The sequence below is a fragment of the Chanodichthys erythropterus genome, chromosome 20 (assembly GCF_024489055.1).
Source record: "Chanodichthys erythropterus isolate Z2021 chromosome 20, ASM2448905v1, whole genome shotgun sequence".
Lineage (NCBI taxonomy): Eukaryota > Metazoa > Chordata > Actinopteri > Cypriniformes > Xenocyprididae > Chanodichthys > Chanodichthys erythropterus.
The window spans coordinates 36,841,430-36,861,732 of record NC_090240.1 but is presented as its reverse complement, the minus strand read 5'-3'; the positions used below and the strand labels follow the sequence as shown (position 1 = coordinate 36,861,732).

Below are 20,303 nucleotides of genomic sequence, written 5' to 3'. Positions count from 1 at the left end.
GCTGTAAATCCGACTTTTGTGCCAACAGTTAAACTTAAAGCCTAGTTTATTATTATTTTGTTGGGGCGAATGGGGACAGGTGGGGCTCAGAACCCTTCCCTTCCTCCAAAGTGGGAAATGGCCAAAAAAGTCTGAGAAACTCTGGCCTAGACATAAAGAAATCACAGACTCCATAACGCACTACTTGTCCCTGTTTGTTTGGACAAAATGTTTAAAATATCTTATTTTTGTGAAAATGTGTATGTTTTTATTTATTGTTTTATTTAATTTAGCTATTCTTTTGAGAAAATAAGTTTACATTAATGCAAATGTTATTTCATTTTGTAAAAATAATTTATTTTGAAAACATGTATAGTTTTACAAAAACACATTTTAGCATTTTCACTAATTTGTGTGTGCATTTTTCTTAAAAACCCTTGATTTTATTATTTATTATAATCGCAATCACAATATTGACCTCGATAACCGAAATATGAACATTTTCCCAAATCGCGCAGCCCTACAAAATAGCAATAGAGACCATTCACTAAAATCTTTACTCACGTCACGTCATAACTTGACAAACCAAAATACTCTCCTTAGACGGACTGTCTAAATAACCGTTGAAATTTAAATTGTAGAGATCTGTACTTCAGAAACGTGACAAGTGCACTCGTGCCAAAGACTATAGAATAACACTTAAAGGAAATTTGACTTGTACAGTGACAACAGTTTTATGAAAACTAACAGATGTCTTTTTTTATTATATGAAGGTCACATTAACACTAGTCTCAGAAACGTTTTAGCATGCTTTTTATTGTTTATTTTTTACTTTTAAATGACAATATTGGTTTTACAAGACACAGGAAATCAATGACGATTTCACTTGTGACTTTGTTTATTGTGTTGCATTTAATTATGCAGTTGGGCTTCATAAAATGCTAGTAATGATATTAGCATTAACATGAAAGATTTATGTACTATATCTACCCTAATACCATTTGCACCGTTTCATAGTCATGAAATATGGGCGGATCTACTGTATGACATCACTGCAGGCGAGTTAAAGACTTTATTGAAGGTGAAACTCTCACTGATTAACTGAAAGCTTCTTCAGACAACAACCGTTTTATTCAAACACTCTGAAACTAGTGATTACATCTGATATTCACTCACAGGTAAGTGACAGAAATGTAAGTTTAGTAGAGTTTAATACCATGATGCAGTATTATGAAAATCAGTATTTAATGTAAAGTGTGTTTAATGTGTAATATGTCAGACTTCAGAAACAGGAAGAACTTGACCAGTAGACGGAATGAACAAAGTCCAGTGAAAACTAAGCTAATGTATAAAATGAAAATTGCATGATTTTTAGAAGATCTTTATTTATTGGGTTATTTATCTGAAAAATAAGTACTTTGCTGTGTTGTCTTTCATATAAAGAAAGATCATTGTTGTTAATGAATGTTGTTGTTCTTCACTGTAGCTCGTAAACATGTATAGTTTCTTCTACGCAGGAGAGAGATGACAATTAATTACTTTGTTATAAACAGCTGTTCATATTTACATTAATATTTACATTGATTTTATGAATACACTGGAGTGACACCATAATGATTGCATGTTGTCCCCACTATCAGTGATTGTGTGACATGAAACAATTCCTTATCATCAATTTCAAATGCATTTTCTTTATGATATAGCTAGGCTTTTTTTTTATGAAAATACTCAAGTTACCCAAAACTAGACTAAGGAATGATATAAGTGTTGAGAATGTTGGTAGCCAGGGGCCATATTTTATCTTGCTACTAAGAATTCTCCTAAATAGTGCTTATGTAAGAGTTTTCTCTTAAAGCTGCTGAGACAAACTTTTACGTTTTGGAACAACATAAGGGTGAGCAAATAATGGTGTGTTTTATTAGCATTAAGTATATAAGTATTATTTTGAAAACTTTTTACCTACTTGTGTAGCCTAAAATTTAGAGTATAAGTACATCTCCAGGGAAAACAATGTACTTTGAACTCCTTACCATCTCATTATTGAACAATAAGGAAGTCTATAAAAACGTCTATATTTGCACATCTGTTGCATTTCCATTCACCTCAATGGAAGTTGCTTGGCTTGTACATGACACCGGGAAATACAAAACCTACCTGTTGTCATCTTTGTTCATGAGTACAGTGTCTATAATATAATTTATATGTTGCATGAAAAGAAATATTTTGTCAGTATACAACCCTCTACTGACACACTGAAGCTAGAGTCGCCATTGGCTAGTACATTTTTTATTTCACTCGCCAAACTTTTTTACATGGAATGCAAAAAACATTGCAAATTAAAAATTCTATGTAAATATAATACTGTATATAAATATAAAAATAATTTTCAAACACTATTAAAAACAAGTAAACAGTCTTTAATAAAATAAGAACAAAAAATCAAACTACAAGCAATAGCACAAATAAACAATAGAATAAACACAATTGATGCAAATTAAATGAACTGTGCTTTTTGAGTTTTTCAGGTAGATCTAACAGTTGTTAGATACAGATTAAGTATATTATGTACAGAAATGTAATAATCAAATGTAAAATAACACTGCATATTTTTTATTGTATAAATTAAATATACAACCTGAATTCTGGGAAAGTTGGGATGTTTTTTTTTTAATTTGAATAAAATAAAAAAACTGAACGACTTTCAAAATCACATGAGCCAATATTGTATTCACAATAGAACATAGATAACAGATGTTTAAACTGAGAAATTTTACAATTTTATCCATTAAATGAGCTCATTTCAAATTTGATGCCTGCTACATGTCTCAAAAAAGTTTGCACGTGGGCAACAAATGGCTGAAAAGAAAATCTGCAACATCTGCCACAGATGTTGCAAGTTTTGAGGGAGCGGCAATTGGCATGCTGACTGCAGGAATGTCTACCAGAGCTGTTGCCCGTGAATTGAATGTTCATTTCTCTACCATAAGCCATCTCCAAACGTTTTACATAGAATTTGGCAGTACATCCAACCGGCCTCACAATCGCAGACCACGTGTAACCACACCAGCCCAGGACCTTCACATCCAGCATCTTCACCTCCAAGATTGTCTGAGACCGGCCACCCGGACAGCTGCTGCAACAATCGGTTTGCATAACCAAAGAATTTCTGCACAAACTGTCAGAAACCGTCTCAGGGAAGCTCATCTGCATGCTTGTCGTCCTCATCGGGGCCTTGACCTGCCTACAGTTCATCGTCGTAACCGACTTGAGTGGCCAAATGCGGATACAGAATTAGATACAGAATACACCTTTGGTATGGTAATTTGACAGTACAGTTGAAATATTCATACAGTTATGAAGATCATGGGAATAATAGAACCTTTTTATCTCTAGACCTTGTACGAAAATTTTATACTGCGGCATATAAGATTTTGCATGATACAGAACACACCTTGAACTGTGAGTTTGAAATGCTGCCATTGCATAAGAGATTAAGAATGCCAAGATGTAGATTATACCGTTTTAAAAACTTGTTTATTCCTTCTGCAATTAAGTTATTAAATAAAACTATTTTTTTTTCTCCATCTTTTAATGTATGTGTTGTTGTTGTGTTATTTTGTTATTTTTACTATATGTTTTGTGTGATGTAATGGCTGTATTGTTGAGCCCAAGACAATAAAGTCCCTCATGGACAATAAAGTATACCTTAACCTTACTTAGTTGTAATATATTTTAGAACACAAGCTGAATTACTCAAAACTTGCACAAAACTTGTATTATGAAAGTTGCTCTCTTCAGCAATGTAGATGATATATTGTCATTACTTTTCTTTTCAGTCATGGCGTCCTCCAGTGGTCCAGCACTAAATGAGGAGCTCCAGTGCTCCATCTGTATGGAAGTATTCACTGATCCAGTCACCACTCCATGTGGACACAACTTCTGCAGAACCTGCCTGACAAACAATCAGACCTGCTTCTGTCCATTCTGTAAAGAAAGATCCAGAAAAATACTTGATCTTGAGAGCAATACAGCACAGAGGTTAACAGAGGTTATGCAAAACTTTAAAGAGAAGCTCAATATAGGAGAATCTGGGGTGGTCTGTGACTTCTGTGATGAAAGAAAGCAGAAAGCTGTGAAGTCCTGCCTGACGTGTCAAAGCTCTTACTGTGATGATCATCTGGAGCCTCATCTCAGAGTCCCACGTCTAATGAAACACACACTGATCAACGCTGTGGAAAATCTAGAGGATTATATATGCCAGAAACACGAGAGACCTCTGGAGATGTTCTGCAGAGATGATCAGACGTGTGTTTGTCTGTCCTGCTCTGAAGGAGAACACAGGACTCACAACACTGTTCCTATAGAGGAGGAGAGTCAAGAGAAGAAGGCAAGAGTTACAGACAAAACACTTTAAACACTGTGAAATACAGTTCCCCTTCAGTCGGTCAAGTTAAACACATCAGAACAAGAGACAGACGAATTGAGATCTCGCCTGAGAACCCAATCACCTTTGAGAGAAACTAAACAAGCCAATGGACATTGGCATGGAAGATTTGCATTGCGAACCACTGGCTCATTCACCAAATTTCTTAAAAGAGCAATTTCCCTTAAAAGAGCAGCATGGGTGTGACACTGCATCATTTTAAAGTTGTTACCTGGCTCTGTCTGACAGTTACGATCACTGCCTTGCGTGTGTGGGCTTAAAGCATGCTGAGGTAGCATATTGTTAGCCTCATAGCATAATTGCCTAAGTCATTTTTTGGCCAAACTGTGATATCTGCCTTTGAAATATTATCTGGGCAATTATGCTATGAGGCTAACAATATGTGGATGAGTCATGCACCCACTGCAAGAAGATGACCATCGTGATGCTGGGGTCAAGACTCGAATGCCTGAAAGGAGGTAGAGTCCCCTCTGTTATGCTATATTATTATTATGCTATATATTATATTATTATGATAATCAGAAGAGGGCTCCATTGGTGAATATCCAGGGTGACCTGAGGAACACAGTGAGGCCCAAGGTGCCTGCCTTCTCATGGGGAACCCAGCGTTTTATTTGGGGCTCCGGTGGAAGATCAGATGTCGATCGCTGCATCACAAGGATTGGTTATAGTCCTCCATGGATGAAGGCTCGGCTGCGTTGAAAGTCATGCTTTCCAGGGCCGCCGAGAGCTTTGGGCCCTAGTGGATACCTCCACCGTGTCCCGAACTCTCGAGGTTGGACGATTGGTTTCTTGGGGTGGCCAGCACTGACCTTAGCTCCCCGCCCCCATGCAGTGTGCATTCTTCCCAGAGGTGCATGAAGAGATTTTCCGGTCATGGCAAGCCCTGTTGTCCTACTGTAATTGATCTGGTGTCTCTTCCCCCCTCACTACCCTTGATGTTGGGGTAGCCAAGGGGTTTGTAAAGATCCCCCTGGTGGAGCGCGCAGTAGCGATGCAACTGTGTCTGTCTGTGTGTTGCCGCCTGGGGGGAAATCCACATCTCCCATCCAGGGCTTGTAAGTTCTCATCCGCTTACAGAGCCACTGTACAGGCCGCTTCCACCCTGCAGGCCATGGCCATCCTGTAAATACACCAGGCCAAGGTCCTTAAACAGCTGCAAGAGTGTAGTTCAGATCCAGACTTGCTGTAGGAGCTGCGCACAGCAGACCTCGCCCTATGGGCCACAAATGTCACTGCATGCTCCCTGGGTCAGACGATGTGGTCCACGAACGCCATCTGTGGCCGGCCTCAGCAGCAGCCTCCACTCCACAGGAAGGTCCCACAGTCCATCTCAACTCCAGCCTGACCAAGCGTCCCAGTGATGGAGTGAAGTGAACAGATCTTTGGGAGATGGTGACCACACCACTCCCTCCCCTGGCAGAGGGCCTGGTGGAGAATGCTATGTTCAGTTATGTTTTTGTTCCACCGCTGGCTCCATTGCAGTACCCAAATGTTAAAATTTGGCCACTCTCATCCCCCTTTCCTATCGCCAGCCAGCAGCACAAATGCCTTCTAATGCATCTCCTGCGGATCCATGGAGCCAGATAAGTCCAGGAAAGGTCCCCTCAGTAAAAATCACATTCTTGTTCTGGGGTGGGCGTTGAGGCTGGTGCCAGACGAGATCCCAATTTGTCGTCTCTTGTTCCGATGTGATGTCTCCATTCCATCCCTCAGGGAACAATAGTAACCTAGACGTTTTCCTGTGTGTTGATGTTGGTGCAGGTCATTATGAAATGCTTGTCACTTTTTTATATAAATCAGCTAAAAGTTAATTTTGTCAGTTTGTGAGATTGCAACATATGTTACCTTCAAAGCTGTCAGACATAGACTAAAAGCCAGGAAACTAACGTTTTGAATTCATGGGGTCTTTCATTCATTATTCAAATAAGCTACAAATTGCATGATTGTGTGTTTTTCTCTGTATGTATCATCAGCTGGGTCAGACAGACATGCAGCAGATGATCCAGGACAAAATGAAGGAGATTCAAGAGAGCGAACACTCAGTAGAGCTGAGAAAGGTGAGATTTGTTGCCAGTTTTGAGCCAGTTATGTATGGAAGCAGATCAGTCTCATTAATAATTCAAGCAAAAAGCATGATGCACACATGCTTTGCTAATTTCACATGCACAAAACCTAATGAACACAAAAAAACTATTGTGCACAAAAAGATCAGTAAAATACATTTCACAAACTTAAAACACAATTCACAGATATTTAACGGTGCACAAAAAGATTAGTTTAAAATTTACGAGTTTATCCTTGAATCTGAACGTCAAATCGTCATTCGCGTGTGAATCGTCTTGTATTTGTGTGTGTATTTTTGAGACTTTCTTGGCAGTCGTCTGTTATATTTTTTATATTCAGGGTGGCCCAGGTGTGAAATTGACCAAAATCAGCAAAAATAATAAATTAAGAAATAATGCCTGACTACGCCACCTTGGGAATTTCACCCAAAGAATCTACCCATGAGACTTTACACAGGTTCCCTACACAGTGGCAAGCAAAATGTGGAGACACAGGTATCAAACCGTGAACAAAGCACCATTTTAATATCATTCATGCTGATCACTTTCTATGGTAGTCAAGTTCATCAAAGATGTCCTTAAAACTAAGTTGTCCTAAGAAGATTTTAAGACAACTTTGATTAAAGGTTTTGATCCAAATGTTGACTAGCGTATATTCCACTCGGCTCATCTTATTATTAAACTTTTCGCCCAGGAACACTCAGGAAAGATGACATAAAATTAGAAAAGCTGTTTTGGTATTATTCACGTGCACAGACTTGTTTGCTAAACCGAACAGCCAATCAGAGTTCTCTCCCTCTCAAAGATGGGCCGACCCCAATTCTGCATGTTGAATCAGCCCAAAAAACCTGACGCCTTGCGACTAGAGCCAACGGTGCAAAGCACAATGAAAATAACAAGTCAGTCGACTTTCATAAATGGCCTGACATTGCCCGACGGCCGATCGTTGGCTTGGTGTGTCCCTGGACTTACTACAGCCATTAATATACAGTATATTATAACACATAGAATTGTTGGTTTAACATTAACTCATGTATGGTTCTTAAAGTAAAACTTTTGTTTGACAGGCATCATCATCAGAAGTGGAATCGGCTGCAAGGGCTTTTATTGAGGTGTTAGCCAGGGGCCTGGCTGCATCTTCATCAAGTGGCACATCTTCAACAAGAGAAAATATGCGATTGAGCGAGGCAAGTGGCATTACTCCTTTGCCCATTCTGCCAGAACCAGAAAATAGGGTGAGGCAGGCATTGAAAAGGTAACTTTATGAGTTTATCATTTAAATATTTAGCATTATTAAAATAATGAAAAAGATAGTAATGGCATTTTTAAAACACTTAAGAAAATAACTTTTCTTGTCTCTTTCTAACCTTCTGATGAAACACTTTTTATAAATTTGTCTTTTTGTCACTCTGACTGTAGGCAATTCCCAAGTATGTTTAGGACTGAAAGTGACCAGCCTAGGGGCAAAAAACGTTTCTCTTTGGCCAAACCTGTCAATGTGAAAAAGACAGATTTTCAAATAGATGTTCTCTCCAAACAAACCCTGTTTACTCCAAAAAAAGATGAAGACCTAGAACTTTTACATGCTGGGCTTGGGAAAAGGCTGTTAGGTTTTCCAGACACTTTTAAACACAATGAGGTATTTGCAAGCATAAACATAATACAACTAAATGTGAAGTAATGATGTTTTTTTCCCCTTGACTTTAATGATGAATGTGGTGTTGTATGCTTGTTTAAGATTGTCACAATGCTTGAGGAAGAATTTCCTAAATTAAAAACTCTTCAGGGGGGCTGGATGTTCTACAGGTATTTATAATTTGCAAGTAAAATTTAAATAAAACATGGTTGCATTGATAATTATGGATATTGCTGGTGCTATAGGTAAAAGTAAAAAGTAGTAAAGCTTTCTGATTCTATTGAAATAAAGGGTGTGGAAATAATAATAATAACAAAAAAGTTTGATCATTCTCTGATTTTACTGTTAGGAAGTAGTGGGCAGCGTAAGCTGACTTTAATTCCCACTGACTCTGATGGATACTCAACTCGGCTCCTGAAGTCAGTGTCAAAAAATGGGAAGAACATGCTCTATGTAGTTCCACTCCAAGAGCAGCTTTCCATTGAACCACTACCGTATGATGCTGTGGAGTTTGCAAAGATGCCACTGTCAAACTGTATGAAATGCAGCAAGAAAATACCACTGCCATTGTTGCCCTTGCACATTGAAGAGTGCAACACAACTGAGACGGTAGGTTCTGTACTTGTTTTTGCCTTTTTTTATTTGTTAGCTCTATAACGCTTTCTTATTGATTCCAGTTCAAATCTATTTCCAATATTTTGACAGGAATATGTTAATGATGTGATTTTGCCTGAGGAAGAAGATGATGAAATTGTTAGTGAAGCCAATGACCAGCCAAGCCCACTTTACACAGATTTAGAAGAACCATCTCAGGTATTTGTTCAAAATTCATTTTCTGATGAATACAAAAATGTATTTTGTTCAGCAAAATATCAACCCAAGAAAATGTTCTGTCTAAGGTAGCAAATGCAGTGTTCTATAAATTTATATTGAAAGAAATGTTTATTAAGCTGGCACTTTTCTTTACTTGTGCCAGAAACAAATGAGAAACTTAAAAGTTTTTCGTACATTTATCTTTACAGATTTGTCCCATTTGCCAGATTTCTTTCCCAGCCGATGTCTTGCCATATCATGCAAGCATGTGTGGTGAAGGGTAAAGTTATGCTACAATACATAGAATACCTTAAAAAATTAGTCCACCCAAAGATGATATTTCTCTCAGAACTTACTGACCTCCATTCCATCTCAGCTTTTGGTGACTTTTGTTCATCTTAGTCAAATTAAAAATATTTATAATTTATTCACAGAAAGGAAGGAAGACAGGAACCAACAATTTAAACCAACAATTTAAAGCGCAAGCTACATTTAAATACTTCAATCATTCATTCACGCTGCAAAAATGATTTTCTTACGGTATTTTTTCTTATTTCAAGTACAAATATCAAAAAATTCTTAAATCAAGATTGATTTTCTTGATTTTTTTGGGGGGGGGGGGGGGGGTCAGTCTGGTAATAAAAATAATCTCAATGCAAACGGGAATTTTTCAAAGGAAAACAAGATTATTCAGAGTGTATATTACTGTGACTAACGGCTTCAGTGGTGTAGGCAGTAACGAGTTGGGCGTGCAAATCTGTGACGCGATTGACCGGGTTCAACTCCACCTTTTGCCGAGGTCGCTCTTCTCCCTTTTCCCATTACATATTACATCAGAAAGGCATTTATTTTCAATAAAAATTAAGAAATTGTTCTGAAAGTGGAAGTAAATTGCCTAACGAGTGTTTAATAATTAAAAAAAATAATTTACAATATGCTATTATTGCATCCTGTTACTGTACAATGCTGAGGTGCAAATAGTATAAAATATAAATAGCATCTAATTACCATTTACCCTTATTGCAAAGAACTGCTACTTTTACATGGTAAATAGAACATAATTTGCAAAATAAAAAACAAAAATGCACTTAAATTGTTATTTCTTCTTTTTTTGCATGTGGCGCATGAAAATTAATATTCAATAACTTACCATTCTGCCAGTTTTCACCTCTGATATTATAACAGTGATAAGAATGAATTGACTCAGAAGTATGCAGACATCTTTTTGTTGGGTGCTGTTGCCATGGTGAATCGTAATATCTGCGCTCCATTGATGATGGCTTGTCATAGTCGTGGTGCACGCACTTAACTCAGAGTCAGCCTACTCAGAGTCAATTTAACTAGCTCAAATTCAGTTTCCCATCTCAGAGTAAGTTAACTCAGAGTTCAAGTTTTAACTCAGAGTTGGCTGAACCTCCTTATTGAAATGGGTCCCTGAGGAATGCTAAGGGGTTAAAATACACTAACATGAACAACAAAAGTCAACAATGTCTGAGATAGAATGGAGGTAAATTGATTTTTGGGTGGACAATTCCATAAAAGACATCTCTAGCTATAAAGACTTTATTTTGTCTGTTTATAATGGATGTCTCTTTTTCTTCATCTAATGTGCAAGAATTTATCTGGTTGGATAAACAAAGTTGTATGTGCCATGCCTATTTTAGAGAGAGGTCTTTCAGCGGCAGTGATTCTCCAAGCACTTCTACAAGACAAGAACTACCAAGACCCTCAACTGCACAATCATACACATCACTATCAGCAGGTTGTGCACCACACTTTCTGCTTGGTTAGCACTGTTGTAGTGCTATGAAACAAGTGCATCTATATGTATATGCATCTTTTCTGTATTGTGGCATTGTTTTTAGCTCTAGATTTGTTGTACAACTGTTTGTAAAATGTCCTTTGCATAACTTGTGAATTTCTTTTTTAGCATGGAAATATGAAACTGACCCTCAGAAAGCATCTCGAATGTTCTGTGCGGAATTGCTGTCCCAAAATTCGTTCAGTCCATCTATGTCACTAATGATCAACCAGTTTGATACTGTGGACAAGCAGGACAGAACACTGATTTCATTTTATAAAAAGAACAATGCTAACTGGTCAGCTCCATTGAGATGCAGTTTGATAGGTATTATGCGCTAACATTATTTGAAACAACCGTAGTTTATACAATTTGCGAAATGTACTTGAGATTGATACTTAGCTTTTTTTTTATTTATTTTTTTTATTCTTTTTAGGAGATGCAGCTGTTGGCAAAGGAGTCAACCGTCATATCTTTTCAATGATTATGCAAAAACTGAAGACTGGCTTCTCTTTAAATTTGGGTATGTAATCAGTTGCATTTCTATTCCACACACACACACAAACATATTATATACATATATATATATAGTTTGGAAACATTAAACAAAAAAGTCTCATGCTCAACAAGGCTGCATTTATTTCATGCAACATACAGTTAAAACAGATGGACTCAAACTAGTCCATCTTGCACCAACAATTATAGATGATTGATCATTGAGATCACTTTTTTTTTCTCATCCTGATGGTTGTAAACATTAACTGAAGCTCCTGGCCCGTACCTGCATGACTTTATGCACTGCACTACTGACACACAAATGGCTGATTAGATAATGGTTGGTGTCCATCTTAACCCAGCATTCTGTTTGTGGAGTAGACCTTTGTTCTCGAAGAAACAATAGATAGTTTGTGCTGACACGGTCCTTGATAGTGCTGGTTTGCATCTGACAACAGTTTCAGGCCACATCCACATGAAGCCAGAGCTTTCCCTATCCAATCTTTTTTTTTTTTTTCATCTCAAGAAATATCTGCGTACACACAAAAACGATGTAATATACATGCCAGATCAGTATATGGCACTGTAATTCTGCCACAGAGATGCACTAAAACAGAGAATAAGGCTTGGAGCATGTGCATAAACCTTGCGTGCTGTATACAAACTTTAAAGTAAAGTAAAGCTTAGAAATAAAGCTTTATTTTAATAAAGGTAATAGGCTCACTAGCTAAAAAATAAATAGGCCGGCCCTCAGTGTGAATGAGCCACACCTTTACAGACACAAAAACATTTTGTATCATGTAGCTACAATGGTAAAGCATCTGATGAATGTATTTTAGATAATCTTTCAATGGTGTCATCTAGCTAACAACTGTTACCTCCTATGTTACTTAAATTCTTGATTTGGCAGCAACTCAGAGAGAAAAATAAGACACCATTAAAGCAATTGAATCTGCTCCTTTCTTTATCTTTCTCAGAATGATTCAGTCTAGTGGTAGATTTTATATGTGTGTCTCTTCAATTTAGTTCAGTAAAAATGTGCCTAATGCAGAGACTATAATGTTTTTTAAAGAACTACTAAAGTTTATTCAAGCTAAGGTTCATGTTTTTCTGAAGGTTCTGCTGCCACAACCCTTTTTGAGGGAGAAAAAAACCACCGTGTCCCATCTGCATCTGTTGTACTACGTGACAGCAACCTATTCCAAATGGCTGGTCGAATGATAGGTCATTCTTTTGTACATGGAGGTCCTTGTCTTTCTGGACTGAGCTTACCGGTGGTAATACTTCTAACTGGAGGAAGTGCTGATAGTGCGGCTTCAGCTCTGACACTGCAGGATTGCCCCGACTTAGACCACCGGGAAACCATTCGTTTGGTGAGTATATGCGATGTATTGTAAGTACTTAAGTACAAGATTTTTTATAGGAATTTTTGTATAAACATGTCACTGAATCATTTTTGAATGATTTAAAAATATTTTCAATTTTTACCTGTTCTTGTAGCTCAAGAAAACAAAACTCACTGAAGAAGAAAGGACTAGATTGACTGAACTTTGCCTTTTCTGGGATCTCCCTGTTCTGTCTTCCACTAATCGTGAATGGCTGTTTCAACAGCTGTTGTCACATGCAGTAAGTCTTGCTATTTTGTTTTATAATGATACTGTGACAGGAGTCGTTAAAAAAAAAGATTCAGTCTCTATTTACCTAACCAAAACCTAGCGAAGTACTGTAAAAGTACAAAACCTTCAATACCTTTTAGTACAATAAGCACAATAGTTTTTTGGCAAGCACGGAGAGTAGTTTAACATGGTTAGTGCTAGAGAAAGTGACGTTAATGGCTTGTGTCGTTGTTGCAGTAAGAATTTGAGAATATGTGGTGTTATTGCCAATTGTGTGTGCATGTGACATTGTATCAGGCCATCAAGCTGTTCGATAAACTGTTTAAAACATACAGTCCCCGATCAGTGCTGAGATTCTAGATGGCATAAACAAAGATGTAATGAATCTTGACAAACTGAGAACGGAATCGAAACTGTCTCGTGTCGCTCTCTCTCTCCGCTCGTGCTGGGATCTGCAGCGGCGCGGGCGACACAACGAGCCTCTTTACAGATGTCAAACAAACCAAAGAAGCTCTTTAATGCTTTTGTGCTCGCTTGAATGAGATTCGCCATGTATTTTGAACACAATGAAGCGAGAATGGACGAGCACAAGCTTCATTAGAGACGCAAGCCGTCTCTGTTTCTCTCAAAACCTCATCCAATATTTAAATGTACACTTCTAATGCATTCTTGTGATCGAATCTTGTCGATTCGCTGGAGTGTTTTTATTTAAAAAGAGGCCGTCAGCTCACGGCTGCTTTAAAAGGCTCGACTCGGCTCGCCTCGTTTATGTGTGTGCGTGTGACAATGTATCAGGCCATCAAGCTGTTCAATAAACTGTTTAAAACATCAGGGGCGCCGTTGGCACTGGGGACAGGGGGGTCAGGACCCCCGCAGTTTTGAAAAGACAGAAATCGACCCCCGCACTTTTGATAAGGGCTGCTTCAATTAGTCACACTATATCATCTTTTAGCTTAGGATATTTTCTTTCAAATGAGACCATTTCCACGTTTCTGTAAGCGATCCGTTCATAAATAATCAGCTGTTTTGTCGCGGATGTGAACAGGAAATGCGCTCTCGAACGGAGAAACACACGATCTCCAAACCATCGATCAAAGCGTGCTAACGTTTTAGGACAGGTCGATGGTATATAAATCATGCCCGAACGTTAGCGTTTGTCAATCAAGCCAAACCGTCCATTCAGAAACCGAAAAATTTGACACTTTAAAGTAAGGAGGCTGATCTCTCAGGTTGACGAGCGAGCTGGCTTTACTGAAGTTTTCGTGAGGATTTATAGTTTTGATTTCGGTAATTACATCTTGAAAGGCAAAAGCATTGATGGCATCTATAAAAGAGATATCTGAAATAGAAACGAAAGTGAGGACTCACGAGAGGAGATCTGTGCGTTTCATTGGTATGTGTATACTGTAATACTGCACTTGCAATGCTTATCAGTGGCGTGCACTTTGATCGTGAAAGTGAAAGTGCCCTTTGCGGTCGCTTTGCGGTGCTCCCGCGATTGTCCCCCTTCCCCACTCCCCTGCTGGCCTGCACTCACACTGCAACTAATGTTCTGGGCCGGAGCACCCGGAGGTATAGACCAATTTGGTGTTTGCAAACAGCGATGACGTTTTTTTGTGGGCGGAGCCTACCTGGTTGCAGAAAATGACAGTGGAGCAGTAGCAGTCTATGGAAGCCACGAAATAAAAGAATAAAAAAAAGTTAATTTCGAGTTTATATCTCACAATTCTGACTTTTATTTCTCGCAAATCTGAGTTTACATCTCACATTTCTTACAAAGAAAAACAGAATTGTGAGATATACTCGTTATTCTGTCTTTTCTGAATTGCAATTTATCCCGCAATTCTGACTTTTTCCCCCTCAGAATTGTGAAATAAACTCACAATTGCGAGTTATAAAGTCCGAACTGGGAGTAATAAACACACAAATGCAAGAAAAAAAAGTAGAATTGTGAAATAAAAATTATTATGTTTAAAAGTTATCTATGTAAAATATTATAGGTTTAAATTATTTTAATTATAATTATTTCATGCCGTGTAACTGCTATGTATGTATGTCCTCTGAACTGCATATGTGAATTATGTAGACTTACTGTTTACATCAAATTCCTGCTTTAATAGTAGACTAATCCTTGCAGGTGTCATCAGTCCAGTCTGTGAAACGTCTCTGTTTATCTTCAAAGGACGTTTTCAATGATGGTTTTCTTTAAAAATGAAGACTATATTTTTTGCATTCCGATTCCAACATCCAGAGGCACAACAAAACATTTTTCTCTTATTCTGTGGATTTTGCACATTTTCCTTCAATTGCTACCGCTATTTTTCTGCAACCAGTATGCGCGCGCAGCTGCAAGTGACGTAAAGCGTAAAGCAGAATGGTAAATAGAATCTAGTGAGCATAAAACAGACTTTGCTGCATGCATGTACAGAATATCTCCATAATATCTCCACGCTTAGATCATATACGATGCAACTTTCGGAATGGAAGAAAACAGGAAGAAATGCACTTTTGCAAAGATACTGCCATATATATTTTAACATTTGGCATCGAGTTTCACTTGCACTTATTGCATCCATCTTTTTACGCATATGTGCTTTAAGGGTTAGTTCACCAAAAAATGGAAATAATGTCATTTATTACTCACCCTCATGCCGTTCCACACCCATAAGACCTTCGTTAATCTTCAGAACACAAATTAAGATATTTTAGTTGAAATCCGATGGCTCCGTGAGGCCTTCATAGGGAGTAATGACACTTCCTCTTTTAAGATCCATAAAGGTACTAAAAACACATCTAAATCAGTTCATGTGAGTACAGTGGGTCAATATTAATATTATAAAGCCACGAGAATATTTTCTCGCCTATTTGTGCGCCCCCCCCAAAAAAACGACTTATATAGTGATGACCGATTTCAAAGCATTGTGAATCAGCAAATCGAATCATGATTCGGATCACGTGTCAAACCGGCAAACTCAGGGCAAACTGCTGAAATCACGTGACTTTGGCGCTCTGAACAGCAGATTCGACACACTGATTCATAACGCTCCGAAGCTTCCTGAAGCAGTGTTTTGAAATCGGCCATCACTAAATAAGTCGTTATTTTTTTTTTTTTTTTTTGGCACACCAAAAATATTCTCGTCACTTTATAATATTAATATTGACCCACTGTACTCACATGACCTGATTTAAATATGTTTTTAGTACATTAATGGATCTTAAAAGAGGAAATGTCATTGCTGGCTATGCAGGCCTCACTGAGCCATCGGATTTAAACTAAAATATCTTAATTTGTGTTCTGAAGATGAACGAAGATCTTACGGGTGTGGAACGACATGAGGGTGAGTAATAAATGACAGAATTTTCATTTTTGGGTGAACTAACCCTTTAAAGGCCTTGAATGCTTGAACCCCAATAAATGCTGCTTGCAGCTTTAATTTGTTTTTATTTTCATTATCTTTATATGACAATTATCCTATTTTTTACTGAACATAGCACATACCGAACCATACCGAAACAGTGACTCTAAAACCGTGATAAAAACCGAACAGTGAGTAATCTTAACCATTCCACCCCTAGTCAGTATTTGTCAAAAGTGCTCCAAGGAAGGAACAGTGGTGAACCGGCGACAGGGTCATGGGCGGCCGAGGCTCATTGATGCACATGGGGAGCGAAGACTGACCCGTGTGGTCTGATCCAACAGACGAGCTCCTGTAGCTCAAATTGCTCAAGAAGTTAATCTTCTAATCGTCAGTTAAAAATGTATCCTCTATCTCACATCTCCTAACTGACACTCTGCTTCGAATGGCAGCATTTCCGTGGCTTTTCTCTGCAGTTTTTAAACTTTTAAATTATTTTGAGGTCTATGAAATTAATATATCAATCTACTAAATTAATATTGTTGCATCAGCTCACTGTTTCTAAAAATATGAATTATTTAACCTTTTTTTTTATTATGCTGTTCAAAATTAAGCTTTGTCTTTGTACATTTTGCTTTCAGGTAATTGGACGTGTTAAAAGGCAGATTAAGGATTTGAGAAAAGGTATCAAAGAAACTGGTATCTGGCCACTTCTATCCCAGAGACCCCATATTCAAAACATAGTTTTCCCAAGGGATTCAGTTATGAACATTACATCACAGGTAAGTATACTTGAATTTGCAAAAGCATTAACAAAAAGCTTCTTTTTAAGCTTCAGTTAAAAACTTCAGCCGCATACTTGAATCCCTGCTGCTGAAACTCCTCATACATTTCTAAATTATGACCATTTTTGGAATAAATATTTTTACTAACATTATAAGCGGACCTTGTGGAAGATGATAAAATAAATAAAGTTCAGGACCCCATTAACATTCATATTCAAACCTTTATAGACAGTCCTTCAAAAAATTGAATGGCCAAAGGACAATGACTCTATTTCTGTTGAGACAAAGTGCGTCATCACGAGCTATATGCGAAGGTTCATTGAAGAAGGTATGGTTTTATTTATGCTATGTGAGTTGCAAATTTAGTTAAAAATATCTGTGTGGTTTAATACCATTTACATAAAGCAACTAGAATAAATGTTTATAATTAAATGTATGATTTCTCTAATTACTCTTTCATAGCATCACCAAACATGCTGAGTGACCTAATGAAGTTCTGGGTGGGATGGGAGGTGCCAGAAGAAAACCTGGTTTTGGAAGTGGTGACTGCCAGATACCCTGTTGCACACACATGTTTCAAAAGCTTGAGCCTTCCCTGTCACTATCAGAGCTATGCCGCATTCAAAATGGATATGGTAATGTGCCTACAATCTGTAAATAGTGGATTTGGTCTCGTTTAACTAGCAAGAGATAACTGGGGTAGTGTGTTTGATGAACTTCTTATATGCCTCTTTAAAAGATGATATAGTAATGTTCTTCAACTAAATAAAGGATTTAGCCAAATTTAACAAGATTAAAAAAAAACAAAAAAACAAGAAAAGATATGAAAAAATGTGTTTGACAATGTTTTTTAACGTTTATCCAAATTTATTTTCCAGTTGGTATACACTTGTATATACATGTCTTTTCAAGGGGTCATGAATTGAGAAATTAACTTTTCCTTGAGCTTTTGATATATAAGAGTTCATTGTACTATAAGAATATCCTGTAAGTTTCAGAACTGAAAACTTCCTAGTTAGTCCAATAAAATTTATTAACACCAGACCCATTGAACGACTGATCCTGGAATGTGTCTATAGATAGATGAAACTCCGCCTCTGCAGAAGAAATCAACGCCTACTTCATCATTGCAACATTAGCCCCACCCACTGGTGTGTCAGTGAGATGAGGAGGAGAGAAGAGCGATACAAGACTAAAATAACATTACCTTTCAAAGGATCCTAATGCAGGAATATGATTATTTATTTTCAACAATGTGAATGTCTCAGTTGAGCTTTATTTATTTGTATTCGGTTCATTTCACTGTGGATTCTTTAGCATTTCAGACTTTTAGGATATGGACTCGAATGCAACAACATGTCAGTAACTGTGTTCATTCTAATGCCTGATCTGATATTAATGATTCATGTACAGTCAGATGATCTTTGTCTGTGTGTCAGTAAATCAAACCAACTGTTAACTTCTCATTTCGCTTAGTAGGATGAAAATAATCTTATTTAAACTGTGATTAAATTATATATAGAAAGCGATAAAAGAACGCTCCCTTTGCAATCGCTGGAGCTGTCAATCAAACATTGTGAGTTTATCAGTGACTGACGCACAAAACTCCCGTTTTATTCAACGAATCTCTTAGTTATATTGCGTATACACTGTTAGTTATGATGAAAGCATTCGTTAGTGTGCAGAAATTGAGTTGCAATGACGAGATCACTGCTTTCATGAGCTCAACAACATGTCTGTGATCGACTACAATGTTCATCACTGCAACCTTTCATGCCACAATATATAAAATGATATAGATTTAAATATAATCAAAACTTTACATGATTAGTTAACTTTGAGAGCTGTAATAGTGAAAATGTGATAAAATTTGAGAGAGTAATTCTTAGTTATTTCAAATGGAAAGATGTCAGCCAATCACAGCAGTGGGCGTTTACAATGAAGTCTCACACAAACACACCCCTTAAAACAGAGCGTTCAAATCAGAGGATAAAATCAGGGTAGGAAAAATGCCTTTTATTTATAAATTATGACCATTTTGATGTAAAAGTCATACTAACATTATAAGTGCACCCCAGGAAACATTATAAAACAATAAAACAATAAAACAACACAGTTCATGACCCCTTTAAAACAGTAAAAACCTGTTTGTATGTTAGAAAGCAATATTAAATGTCAAAGGAATAATTGTAGCTGTAGGATTGTTTTTTTAGATTAACCTGAATCAAAATTTTTCATTCTGTGTAATGAGACATTCTAATGTTTTGGCCAAATCTAATGTGTATACATATAGTTTGATGCATAAATAAAATATATAAACAGACCTCATTTTGATTCCAACTGACTTAAACTTGACATTTTTTGGCATGAAAATTGCAATAGAAAGTTAGTTCACCCAAAATGAAAGTTCTGTCATTAATTACTCTCATGTCATTCCACACCCGTAAGACCTTCATTCATCTTCAGAACACAAATGAAGATATTTTTGATGAAATCCGAGAGCTTTCTGACCCCCAATAGCCAGCAATGCAACAAAGCCCAGAAAGGTATTTAAGACATAATTTAAAATAGTCAATGTGATTACAGTGATTCAACCTTAATGTTATGAAGTGACGAGAATACTTTTTGTGCACAAAAATTACGACTTAAATTCAACAATCTCTTCTCTTCAGTGTCTGTCTCTGATGCTATAGACGTTGTAAACGCAGTTCAACGCTTCCAGATTCTGTCAGAATGACAGCTCAGTGTCATGGTGCTCGTGTGAACAGTGTCAGAGACTGACACAGAAGAGAAGAAATTGTTGAATAAAGTCGTTATCTTTGCACACAAATAGTATTCTCGTCGCTTCATAACATTAAGGTTGAATCACTGTAATGGACTATGGACTATTTTAAACAATGTCTTTAATACCTTTCTGGGCCTTTGTTGAATCACTAGTCACATGGACAATTTCTCGTAGCTTCATAAAATTAAGGTTTAATTATTGTAGTCAAGTTGGACTATTTTAATAATGTCTTTACTACCTTTTTGAGCCTGAAAGTGGTAATTAAATAACTGGCTATTGGGGTTCAGAAAGCTCTCGGATTTCATCAAATATATCTTAATTTGTATTTTTTGGTTAAAATAACCCTTTCATTTTGAAAACATGTTTGGTACCTGTTGGTATAAATACTCTGGTATGCTTTTAAAATAATCCTAATAATGTGAAAAATTGAAAAGTGGGTAAATCTGCAAAATGAAGGCTCCACACATACAGAATAAGCAGGGTGTACAACAAGGCAAGAAATGTAAATGGAATTCGGCACAGATTAA

At 37.2% G+C, this 20,303-nt stretch overlaps 1 protein-coding gene across 3 annotated transcripts; it reads left to right on the top strand.

Annotated features, from left to right (window-relative positions):
- Positions 1–1,066: 1,066 nt before the first annotated feature.
- Positions 1,067–19,308, top strand: LOC137009282 (uncharacterized). 3 transcript variants are annotated; one of them, XM_067371352.1, is made up of 17 exons: positions 1,067–1,157; positions 3,816–4,366; positions 6,400–6,483; positions 7,557–7,744; positions 7,909–8,128; positions 8,228–8,295; positions 8,479–8,734; positions 8,831–8,938; positions 9,148–9,218; positions 10,603–10,700; positions 10,869–11,066; positions 11,176–11,262; positions 12,351–12,607; positions 12,735–12,860; positions 16,848–16,988; positions 17,220–17,319; positions 17,454–19,308. In XM_067371352.1, the coding sequence occupies exons 2-17, from the start codon at positions 3,818–3,820 to the stop codon at positions 17,669–17,671; spliced, it is 2,769 nt and encodes a 922-aa protein (XP_067227453.1). In that variant the 5' UTR covers positions 1,067–1,157; positions 3,816–3,817; the 3' UTR covers positions 17,672–19,308. The 3 variants fall into 3 exon arrangements, with proteins under 3 accessions (XP_067227453.1, XP_067227454.1, XP_067227455.1); XM_067371354.1 differs by lacking the exons at positions 1,067–1,157; positions 3,816–4,366 and adding an exon at positions 4,394–6,187; XM_067371353.1 differs by lacking the exons at positions 16,848–16,988; positions 17,220–17,319; positions 17,454–19,308 and adding an exon at positions 14,988–15,486.
- The last annotated feature ends 995 nt before the right edge of the window (positions 19,309–20,303 follow it).

Coding starts and splice junctions, on each gene's coding strand:
- LOC137009282 (XM_067371352.1), top strand. CDS start 3,818: ATGGCGTCCTCCAGTGGTCCAGCACTAAATGAGGAGCTCCAGTGCTCC. Junction 4,367..6,399: donor AGGAGAGTCAAGAGAAGAAG/GCAAGAGTTACA, acceptor ATGTATCATCAG/CTGGGTCAGACAGACATGCA. Junction 8,939..9,147: donor ATTTAGAAGAACCATCTCAG/GTATTTGTTCAA, acceptor TTATCTTTACAG/ATTTGTCCCATTTGCCAGAT.